Consider the following 12109-nt stretch of genomic DNA (forward strand, 5'->3'; position numbering starts at 1 on the left):
ACGCTAGCCCTCCTACCCATCCGCTAAGAAACGGAATCAGGCATCAGAAATCACAAATCAGAAAGCAGCAATCAGCACAGTAGAAATCACAGATCGCAAATTGTAAATGGCAAATCAAAATCCACAAATCAAAATCCGCAAATCAGCACGTTGCAAAGTGTAATAGATGAATATATATCTTAGTACAAGTATTCTACTGCATTCCCCCCTACATCCCCCTTATATCCCCTACACCCCACCTCCCCCTCCCGATTCCACCAAAAAAAAATAAAAGACTAAAACCAGCATGCACTCACATAAAATTCATCACTTGTAAAATGTGTCTTCATCAGTTGTTCAATGTACGTTCATAAATAGTCCAATGTACATCTTGCAATTCATCAATAGTCCAATGTGCATTGTGCATTGATCCATGCCTAGCCCATCATACCCATCTCATGCCTATGCCTACATCCATACCCATGCCCATACCCATGCCCATGCCCACATTTAACCCTCCATCACATCACAACGTCCTTCCTGCGTGGTGGCATGTCATATGACCATGGGTTTAGCGTCGGGCGACTTGGGCTTTACTCCGAGTGGTTAGAATATCCCTATAGGTTTAAGTCCACGTTACAGCGGCAAATTTTTATAGTTATATAAACTAGCCTATAGTTAAGTATAAATTAGGGTAATTTAAGTAAGTAAACGTAGTTTTTATTACTATCTTTTTTAAATATATTCTAAACCTATTCTTAATAATATATAGGCGTTCCTAAATACTATACTAGAGTTTAGTATAGTAGTACTAGATAATATATCTAAACTAGATAGTAATATTAGAGATAAATTTAGGTAACTATATAAAGTGCTAGAGGAGGATAGTAGTAGTAGTATTAAGAAAGTAAGTAAAAGTAAATAGAACAAGTTTAGAATAGGTTAGTAACACGTTACAGGGGTATAATATATACCTTACTTATAGTAATAGTTAAGGACTACTACTTATACTAGCAATTATTAAGTATATAGCTATTCTCCTAGTATACCCTTAATTATATAGCTAAGGGTATAGGTATATAATACTAGTTTAGCAATATAAAGATAGCTCTTACCTAATAAGAGAAGAGGTGCTTATATAGGCTATATAGGTAACATGTTAAGAATACATTCTTAAATTGTTCTAATTCTAGTAGGTATAATACTCCTACTAGTCTATCTATCTTAATAGGCCTACAACTTTACTATTCTTTAATAGCTAGCTAGCAAGCTAGTATAAATACTAATACTCTAGGGTAAAAGCGTGTAAGTATCTTAAGAATATATTATAAACGTGTTCTTATTATATTATTAATAATATATTATATAATTAGATCTAAACCTTAAAAAGTATAGTACCTAAGAAAATTCTATAAAGAGAACTATAAATAAGAAGCTATTATTATAGCCTTATTAAGCGCTTCTCTTTAAGGATTTATAAGGACTACTAGGTGTCTTATTATCCTATAATAAAGACTATAGTAAATTAGGTAGGGAGCAAAACTTAAATATATTTAAAACATGTTAATAATAAGTTAGTAAATTATAGAATAGGCTTAACTATATATTAGCTGTTAGAACTATAGCCTAATATCTACTACTAGGAAAAAATATTATTTTAGTTAGGTACTACTAGAGGTAGACTCTATATATCTATAAGGTCTTCTAACTAGGGAGATATTAAATCTTTCTAGTAGTCCTACTTTATATTCTGTAGTTAAGCTATAGTTAAGCTAGATAAAGAAGTGTAGTAGGCATATTGCAACCTATTCCTAATACGTTCCTAATATATTCTAGGCGTTAATTATCTATAAGGGTAAGGATCTCTATTTAAAATCCTATATAAAGTTACCTTTTAAGTAATTATACTAATAGATATAGTAGTAATACCTTTTTTTACTATTATTTCTTTTAGTATATATATATATATACCTCCTCCTCCCTTAACACTATCTAATAGTAATATTAAGGAAGTAGTAAAGGTGTTATAGCCTATGCTTACTCTATAGCTTATATAATATAAGTTATTTATAACCTGTTATAAATATATTCCTAACTTATTATAGCCTAGTTCCTAAACTTAACCTAGCTCTAAACCTATCTCTAACTTAAAGGTTTCTATTCTATTAAAGAAATATATATTAGCTTTATAAATAAAGATAAAATCTTGCGTATTATAAAGCGTAAAAAGCTTCTATAGTTCCTATTTAAGAGTAGCCTTAGAGGAGTATACTATAAGTAAAGGATAAAGTATTAGGATCCTAAAACTATACATAGTGTAAGAGAACAGGTTTAGAATATATTACTAACACGTTACTACAGGCGTATATATAGCAAATCTTTATATTAAGCTTAGGTAACTTAATTATTTACCTTTTTAAAGAGTAGGTATTAATTCTATTAGATTAAGATATGTTCTAGATAGATATATTATATAAGAGGTTATATAGGGTATAGGCAGAGATTCTAATAGTAATCTTCTACCTATAGGAAAAGAAGCGTACGTATTAAGAATAGGTTTATAATATATTTCTAATATATTATAGTTATTATACTTAGCTAAATTATTATAGATAAGGATATAACTAAGATATATTAAGTTGCTATTACTAACTTCTTTTAGAAGTGTAAAGCACTTATAAAAAGATAAGTGTTATAGAGGCATATTTACTTATAGGGATTCTATAGGACTACTATTAATATATATAATAAGTAGATAATAGGCAAGTTTTATAGCGCACTATAACCTGTTTATAACATGTTTCTAACTTGTTTCTAGGACTTAGGCGCTATCTCTAGTTAATTAATCCCTATAAGCGTGACTAGCGCTAGCAACTTTAATCTTATATAAGATTTTGTTAAGTATATCTATAAAGAAGTATTTACAAAGTATATAAAAGAGAGCTAGATAATACTACCTCTTTATATCTAAGTAAATTACTATAGGCATTAATAGTAGAGGAATACTTTTAGCTTACTAACCTCCTCTTATATAAGTAAATATATTCTAAACCTATTCTAAACATGTTCCTAACTTATTCTTATATAATTAGAACACAAACCCTCTAAAGATACCTAAAACTAGGTAATTTATAAGAAAAACCTAGTAATTACTACTAGGATTATGCAATGCTATAGTAAAATATTAAAAGAGGTATAGGAAAAACTAGAATCTTGTTTAAATATAGCTAAGCAAGTAGGCTAGAAAGGATATAAAACTAGTAAGTATGTAAGTATTCTTAAGGCCACTTAGAAGTAAGTTTATAACCTATTCTTAACCTATTAGAATTATATAAGTAATATTATATAGTACACACTAGATAGATCTATAGGATATAAAAGAGTTTAAAGCCTAGAGTAAGTTTAGAATACGCTATAACTATAGAACTCCTAATAGGCTTAAGTAAAGGTACCTTAAAAAGCTTTAGAGGGGAGAAAGTAAGTCTTACACTAGCGTTATATATATTTACTAATTAAAACGTGTTTAGAACATGTTTAGAATACGTCCTATAATAATAATAATACTCTAGATAATAATAAAGCAAGTCTTGCTATATTTAACTTAACTAGATATATCTTAGTCCTAATAAGAAATAAAAGAGCACGCTTAAAAGCCTAAAGCTAGAGGGCAAGTAGTAGAGCAGTATTAGAAAGAAGTTTACTAGCCCCTTTTCTATCTTCTCTACTACTAGGCTCTTCTCCTCTACTAATAGTAACCTAAAGGTATGCTTTACAAAACACGTTTATAATATATTTCTAACTTATTATTAGTCTATAACTATAAACTTTATAATAAAAGGCTCTTCTTAGTAATTAGGCTCTAAAGGAGAGAAAAGAAAAGCTAGAGGTAGATAAGGAAGAACTTATATAGAAAAAGGCACTATTTAAATTGCAAAAGGTATAGTTTAAACTTAAGAAAGAGATAGCTACTTTTTATATAAGGTAGGGTTAGTCTATAAATATAGTAACTAGTTCCTAACTAGTTCTTAATATATTCTAGTCTATTATATAAGTATATATAAGTAGATAAATATATATTCTTTCTTCTTCTCTTTCTTCTTCTTTCTTCTTACACTCTACAAGAACTTTTTATATTTAAGAGTTTAATACTATTTTACTATCTATCTTTCCTAATATTATTAGATATAACTAGTTAATATAGTCTATAAAGATCTTTTAAAGTTAGTATATAATAGAACGTGTTAGGAATATATTATAAACTTATTCTAATACTAAGTAGGATTTATACTAGTAATATATTAAGCTTAAGTTACTTCTATCTAATACTAGGGCATTCTCTCCTATAATATCCTACCTAAATAAAGGGTGTATAGTATTTCCTAGCAAGCTTTTCTACTAGGCTATTTAAGCTAGATTAGGGGTATAGGAACTTTATAGAGTATATATATATGCAAGTTAGAACACGTTTATAATATATTAATAACTATTTTAGTATTACTTCTCTAATAGAGGTAATCTTATCTACTACCTTAAGAGGTATTATCCTAAGGTTTAAATAGCCCTAGTAAACTATAGCAGAATTATAATACAAGGTATTATAGAAGTAAGGATCTTCTATAGGAGCTTAATAGTAAATACTTAAGAACGTGTTCTAAATATATTAATAATATATTCTCTGCTAGTAGAGTAGACTATACTAAGTGCCTCCTTTAAGGTTTAAGAACCCTCTAAGATAGCTAGTCTATAATAAGAAGTGGTAGCTAGAGTAGAGGCTAAAGAGGAAGTAGAGAGTAAAGAAGAGGAGCAAATAGTTACTCCCCTTTACACTATAAATAATATTTAGTAAAAGTAGTAAAAAGGAGATATAAGTCTAGTCTCTTAAAATATATTTAGAATATATTAATAATACGTTATAGCTAGACACCTATAAATACTAGATTCTTCTTTAATCTAAGGGACTACTAAAGCTTTATAATACCTATAAAAGTAAAAAGAAAAAGTTATATACTATTAAAGGACCCTATAAAAGTAAATAGTACTTTACTTTTAGTAGATAGAAAAAAAAAGAGAAGAGTAGAGAGTTTATTTTAGTAATTACTACTACCCCTTTAGGTTATATACTATTATATATTATTTATTAGAACCTATTCTTAACATGTTCTTAACATGTTCCTACTTATTACTATTATTATCTCCCTCCCCCTCTCTAGTATCTTCTCTATCCTCCCTATCCTCCCTAGGCTCTATAAAAGTATACTATAAGTAGAACTAGGTAGTATTCTAGTAGGAATTAGCAAGGTCTATACTAGTATTAAAGTAATAGTCTTAAAATATATTAGGAATAGGTTAATAATATATTATAAATAACTTACTATAGCTAGGATAATTATAAGTATAAATAGTATAAGGAACCTAATAACCTTAAATCCTTAGTAGGGTAGATATAGTAATAAAGTTAAGCTATAATAAGTTAGTAATATATTTTTAATAGGTTCTTACAGGCTATACCTTATTACTATTATAGCTAGTATAAGTCTTCTTCTAAATTATATTTAAAAGGGTATTAGTATTTATAGGAGGGCCTATAGTAGCTACTAGCTAGGCTTAGAGAACTTCTATAAAATAAGTTAGTAATAAGTTTTAAATATATTCTAAATAACTTATAATAAGGAGTATTCTAGTAATTATATATAACCTTTATATAGAAGTCTATATATATTAGTATAATAAGTTAAGAATAGGTTAATAATATATTTACTCTTTACTTTATAGACCTCCCTTATAAAGGGCTAGCTAGTTTTCTTAACCCTACTAACCTTATAGTAGGCTATATTAAGCCTATAATCTTTTTTAGTATAGGTATATAAAGTGCCCCTAGTACCTAGAATAGCCTAAGAATATTAGAACTTATTTAGAATATATTTAGAACCTATTCTTACTCTATATAAGGTGCCCTTATTATTAATCTTAGTATAGTAGTAGCGCTCTCTACTCTTTATCTTAACTACCCTATTAGGGCTAACTATAGGCTATACCCTAATATTATCTAGGATATAGCTAAGGGTAAGGTATTATTAATAGTGCTTTTATAACCTATTAAGAATATATTCTAAATATATTTTAATCTACTTATATAGGATATAAGGGATATATTAGTAATAGGTATAGTAGTAGTAGCTTATAGTATTACTAGTATAGAATATATTTAGAATAGGTTTAGAATATGTTATAAAATCTTATAGTATAATATTTAGTTAACCTTGCTTAGCTAGCTAGTAGAGCTTGGCATAGCCTAACCCTATACTAAATACAAGTTTACGCAGCGCTAATTCCATGGTTATATGAACTGCGCCCTCCCTTCCTGCCATGCACACACCCACTCAAATCAAATCAAGTCAAGCCAAGTCAAGTCAAGTCATGCCACATCCACAACCCACATATTGTCGAAAAAACGCCTTAACCCCATCATCATCATCGCAAGATAAAGGAGAAAAAAAAAGCCATGCAATACAATACAAATGCTCACAGATTCGCCGAGAGCCTCCCCTCCTTATGCACTCCTCCTTCAAAAATATCACTAGGAGAGAAACATGCCAGCTAGGTCTTATCACAGCCAATTCTACCCAGCAATTCCTTGCGATCGGCATGGCTCGGAATGCTGATCCCGCTGCTTCTCGAGCTCTCTCGCCGCAGCGTCCGTCGGCCATTCAGCTTTGTAAACGAGAGTTGGTCGGCACCCACTTCTTCTTCGAGCGGCATGGCGCTCATGCCGCTTTCGCCGCACGTAGTCGCCAGATTGTATAGGGTGCTCGTCGAGTTGTGCGGCTGCTGGCTGTCCAGCTCCTCGTCTTCTTCGCCTTCGTCGTCGGAGCGAATGTCGTCGGCCGCATTTCCCTTTAGCACCTTATACACAATCTTGAGAATGGTCGCGAACCAGAAACAGCAAATCACTTGCAGCGTCAAAAGGAGGGCAAGGAAATAGTATCGGAGGCTGGGGTTCCAGCAAATCGGACCATTGCGGTCGCTATACGCCTTCAAGAGGTTGCCCCACGGGTCGTTGCCGCCATGGGCAATGAAGGCGCTGGTATTGGACATGGGGATAAAGGCTACAGGCGCGGATTGGGAGTCGGCGAGGTAGCAGCCGGGGGCCATGTCGACGGGTGCGTAGGCGTAAATGGACCAGCAGACCATCATGTAGAAGAGGTGGCGGGTGAGGAACCAGGAGACGACAAAGACACCAAATGCAATGTCGCATGCGGTCGTGTAGCCCATGTATTTAAGCAGCTTGGCAGTCTGCTCCTGTTAGCCCGAGTCTGACCTGAATGAGAGCAGTTTCCCTTACAGGCAAGACAATGTCCACGAGGTCCATCATGGCCAAAATGACAATGCCCACGCGCATGTGGTAGTATCCGTAGGACAAGAAGATGAGGGCGACCGTGAAGATGTGGTGTGTAAACATTTGTGCATAGTCCTTGCGCTTCTCCTCGACATTGACAACAAGTATCTGCTGGACCCAGAATGCCCATTGAACGAGATAATACCATTTGAGCAGGCCCTCGACTTCGCGGAAAGGCCAGCCTTTCCAGATACCGTGCAGATTCAGCCAAAAGTCTGAGTGGTACATGATGTACTGCCTATCATTAGCGCTTCCTTCTCAGCTCCTTGACCGCCAGAACCTACCATGCCCAGCGACCATGACGCAGTGTAGTATACGATTAACCAAGCCTGCTCCTTGAACCTATCGAGCCCCTTCTTCGTCCTGATACCGCCGAGTCTAGCTAGCGGATCGAGGAAATAGTCCATGACGGCGACACGGACGCCCGTGAAGATGACGGTCCATGTCATGACAAAGTACAGATCGTCGATGCCACAGCCGTACATGTTTGTGCCGGGGTTGTAGTAAGACATGTTGAGGAATTTGGTGGTGCGACTGCGGGCGCGGGGGAAGAACATGTGTGTTAACGCGAGGAGGGAGAGGAGGTTGACAGAGATACCTGTTGGACGGGGGAGGGTTCTCGGTCAGAGATATCTTCTACCATGATCATACTGTAGGAGGGGAAGACTGACCAATTTGGTGGTCGCATATGAGGGTGCACAACGAAGCCATGAGCCCATCCTCCTGCACTTTCTTCTTGGCCTGCATTTTCCGCCGGGCTGGCGCGATTGCTGTTTTTTGGTCTTGCTTCTCTGTCGTATGTGAATGGCTCACGGGCCCATTGCCATTGGGCAACGACGACGTAGTCGCCATACTGGGCGGTCTCGGCTGGTTATGGGGGAGGGGTATGCGAGTTGCGATGCTATCGTGGGCGGTGGTTGCAGAGGAACAGGATGGCAGGCAGGCAGGCTGGGTGAATGGATGAATGGATGGATGGAGTTTTTGCAGGGTAGGTTGCACGCGTGCTTTCTCGGGGGAGCACAGACCGATGGCGCGAGCTGGGCCAGTAGTCGCAAGGCGTGGTGGTCAACACCCAGGATCGCTGCTGTTTTCAGTTGTGTTGGCTTGAAGTCTGGGTGGTGTGTCTGGGTGGTGTGTGTCTGTCTCAGCAGCACACAGCTGGCATTGGCGTGGAGAGGCGCGGAGACAAGGTGCAGCAAGAAGAGCAAGCAAGCAACAGAAAAGAATGGGGTATCGTAGGATCTAGGTACAGCGCGGGGGAGGTGGTGTGGTCCCGGCGCAGGCGTGGGTGGGAAGTGGTCGGCGGCGGGAGGGGTCAAAGCAAGCGGGAGCTGACAGATGGCGACAGAGGGAGTTGATTTCTTTGGGGGGGGGGGAAAGAAGGCGGTGTGTGGTTCGCAGGAGGGAGAGGGAGAGGGAGAGGGGAGACGGGGAAGAGGAGGAGTGGGAAGAGGAGAGAAGAATCTAGCTACAGTAGGGTTTGGGAATTGGTGGATGGGGCAAGCGCGATGCACACACACACAGCAAAGACAAGGCCGCTGGCTGTCCCAATCGCCCGATTCAAGAGCCTGGTGAGTCTGGTGAGTGTGCTGAGTGTGCTGATCTTCCCCAATGGCATCCAAGGATGATTGCGAGGGGCGGGAATGGTGAACAGGTGTCGCGGGCGCTAGCAATTGACAGTCGTCTTGTTGTCTGTGAAGAGGCGCGATACTTTTTTCGGGACTAAAAACGGGTCTGCGCACTCGCCTAACTGTGCTGCCGTGGTGCTAGTCGTATGCGCATCTTTGCATTGGCATGGATAGGTTAGTAGGGGAAAAGACCAGGAGATGGTATGGTAGTGGCTAAGATGGCGTCGATGCTGAAAAACCACATCCATCAAGTATCTCTTTCTCCCCCCCCCCCCCTCTCTCTTCTTTTCCCCCACGGCATCCTATCAGCCCACACAGTCAAAAAGCCCGTGGTGGTGTTGACACGGTTGCGTTGCATTGGGTTGGGGTACGGTTACGCAACAAGTGCAGTACCGGGTACCTCGATAGACACCGCCAGGGCAGAAAATACAAACCCATGTGCGCCAAGCAATCCGATGTGTGAGGACTTTTGTTTCCGAACCACTGACTTGCCCACTTGCCTGTCCACTTTGCCCACTTGCAGCCCGCCCCCTTCCCATTCGGACGTTTCATCTTTTGGCTGGCCAATCGAGGAGCCACGTTGCTGACTGGGCTTACTATGATGGCTACTCTACTAGAGTACTTGTACATCTTCCTACCGTACCTACCCCGCCATTGGCCCTCATGCCATTGTCGAATCATGCGCTTTGCTATTGGGCCCGCCCGGATGCAAAGGACAAGTGGGTACACGAGCACTCTACTCCACGCTACAGTAGAGTAGAAAGAACAGCATCGAGCTATTGTGACAAGGACCATGTGTAAAACTACCATGTACCAATAATCCACCCCGACCCTTCTCTCTCGCCCTATTACCTACTCGACGTATCCTACTGTTACATTCTGCTGGTCCAACTTGTGCAAACCTAAATTCCCATGACCAAAACCGAGTACAAAACAGAAAAAAAAAATTGCATCCCATATCAATGCACCCAAAGACACCCCCCTCCCTCAGTTGTTATTCTGCTGCGAATTCAAAATCCGCAAAATCGCAAGGAACAAGTTGAGAATGTCCAGGTACAGCGAAATCGCCGCCGCAATCTCCTCCTCCACATGGTAATGTCGCATAATCATCTGCGTGTCGAACAAAATGTAGCCCGAGAAGATGAGTGCGCACACAATCCCATACCCAAGCTCGACTTTGGAATTGTACGGGAAAAAGGCATTCATAAAGCCAAACAGGATGACGACCCAGATCATGCCAAACAGATAGGGCTGCCACGCGCTAAAGTCGTACTTGGTTTGGCAGGCGAACAAGCTCAGCGCTACAAAGATGCCGAGCGTGAAGATGACGGCTTCCAGCACAATCTTGCTGTCTGTAAAGGACACAATGAGCGAAACGCAGTAGGCCTCCATCGCTGTGAACCCAGCCAGGAACAAGAGGTTCGTCGGATACGACTTGCGCTTCCAAAACGTAAGGCCGAGGAAGACAAACGTGCCTAGCATCGAGACCCACATCATCCACTCGTTCGTCTGGATCCAGTGCTTGAACGTGGCCGATGTCATCGCAACGAAGCTTACCGCCGCCGTAGCCAAAAGCTGGACCGTCCTATATACACTCATCAGCATATGCGCAACCTTGCTGTCTGCCTGAACCATGTACTTACAAAATAGCATACACCTTGCGGATAAAAGCCATCCGAATATCCAGCGTCGCCTCTGCGACCACACCCCCAAACTTGAAATCATCAGGAAGGTTGTCATTCTCCTCACGCGCTACGCCGTGTAGGAGCGCTTCTTGGGGGTCCGCAGCAGCCTCGTAGCTAGGTGGCGGCTGCGTGTACGAGAGAGCGGGTGCGGCCTCGTCTAAGGAGTCCCGCTGGGGAACATGTTGGTATTTGGAAGCGCCCATTGCGAAAATCGTTTTAGGCTTGCGACGTTCTTGATAGTGTGAGCGCGTCGTCGTGGAGAATCGGTGGGATGGTGGGAGAAGGCGGCGTCTGAGGGTTGAAGAGCGCCTGGGGGCGATGGGTGATGTCAGCGCTATATTGCGCGTCATGAGACCTTTGCACGTGCACGCGATGCTTCTCGACAATTCCCCCAGAATCTGTCACGACTCAATACCTCCTCATGTTCGACAGGGTATGTATTGTACGAGTCGCAAGTGCACCAGTTTAGAGAGGAATGACGAAATATCACCATCTTCATCTGCGGTTAGGTTGAGACCGGTTCAGCATAGCCATCGTATGCTACAGTACTTGCACAACGACAGTGCGCACTACACACTACATCCCTTCCCATCGCAACACAGCACCAGCGCCACTTCAAGATCGAGTTTACAGTCACAAATACCCCATACAGCCACCATCCCTCTGGCCCTAACAGTCTTTGCTTATCCATAGTAAGTAACTAGAAGATATACTGTACAAGACAACTACATCAATACCCCCTCCAAAAAACACTTGGATTCTTTATAAACTGTGTAGATGGGGTGATTCAAAACTCTGCCAGGACAGATAACTTCCCCCCACCCTTGTCCACTCCCCTCTCTACTTCCAATGACCACGGCCACCATCCTTGGTACAACAAGAAACATTCCTGCCTCACCTAGCGCAGACAAATGCTTAGACTGAAAATGGATAGAATACCTTATGTAAGAAATGTATCCAAGTCCCGACCGAATTCATGTGGGAAGAGAACAAAACAGAGATTGGACAATCACATGAAATGCTCGGTTTGAAAGAATAGCCCTTTGAATGCAGCTGGGGGTATATGTACAAAAGATCTGAATAATAAATCCCCAAAAACTCCCATTTGCCCGTGTGTCCGTTTGCGCCTAGTCCTTGAGCACAGTATCACCACTACCTGTCCGATTGGAAAAGCCCTCGACATCTCACATTATCTGCATTTCTTCGCAGGGATGTGCAGGCCGATCACGACAGTGTGCGGCCACTCCACGAAGAGTAGAAAAAACATACAACGCTGACATGGTCGCGATACTACCATTGTCTCGCCACGAAGCAAGATCCTCAGCTGGGCATATGCCATGGCAGTTCCAAATTCCCGTTCACTGGCGATTTGACGAAGAAAGGATCAGCGTACCAAGGCCCCTTGGTGTTAATGTCGCTTC

At 39.8% G+C, this 12109-nt stretch overlaps 3 protein-coding genes across 3 annotated transcripts; 1 reads left to right on the forward strand and 2 right to left on the reverse strand.

The window, feature by feature from the left end:
* Positions 1-6200: 6200 nt before the first annotated feature.
* On the reverse strand, positions 6201-9258 carry IAQ61_007018 (uncharacterized protein). Its single transcript, XM_003845859.2, has 4 exons — positions 8047-9258; positions 7660-7973; positions 7322-7609; positions 6201-7272 (listed from the first exon to the last, which is right to left on the reverse strand). Exons 1-4 carry the CDS (start codon positions 8225-8227, stop codon positions 6577-6579), a joined length of 1479 nt encoding a protein of 492 aa, XP_003845907.1. The 5' UTR covers positions 8228-9258; the 3' UTR covers positions 6201-6576.
* Positions 9259-9476: 218 nt separating this feature from the next.
* IAQ61_007019 (uncharacterized protein) lies at positions 9477-10997 on the reverse strand. Its single transcript, XM_003845860.2, has 2 exons — positions 10647-10997; positions 9477-10588 (listed from the first exon to the last, which is right to left on the reverse strand). The coding sequence occupies exons 1-2, from the start codon at positions 10889-10891 to the stop codon at positions 9991-9993; spliced, it is 843 nt and encodes a 280-aa protein (XP_003845908.1). The 5' UTR covers positions 10892-10997; the 3' UTR covers positions 9477-9990.
* Positions 10998-11109: 112 nt separating this feature from the next.
* IAQ61_007020 (uncharacterized protein) lies at positions 11110-11727 on the forward strand (the record flags this gene model as incomplete). The annotated part of the gene is made up of 3 exons (XM_066097402.1): positions 11110-11121; positions 11297-11380; positions 11623-11727. 3 exons carry the CDS (start codon positions 11110-11112, stop codon positions 11725-11727), a joined length of 201 nt encoding a protein of 66 aa, XP_065952879.1.
* Positions 11728-12109: the final 382 nt, after the last annotated feature.

Source organism: Plenodomus lingam, assembly GCF_022343315.1.
Source record: "Plenodomus lingam strain CAN1 chromosome Unknown contig_26, whole genome shotgun sequence".
Lineage (NCBI taxonomy): Eukaryota > Fungi > Ascomycota > Dothideomycetes > Pleosporales > Leptosphaeriaceae > Plenodomus > Plenodomus lingam.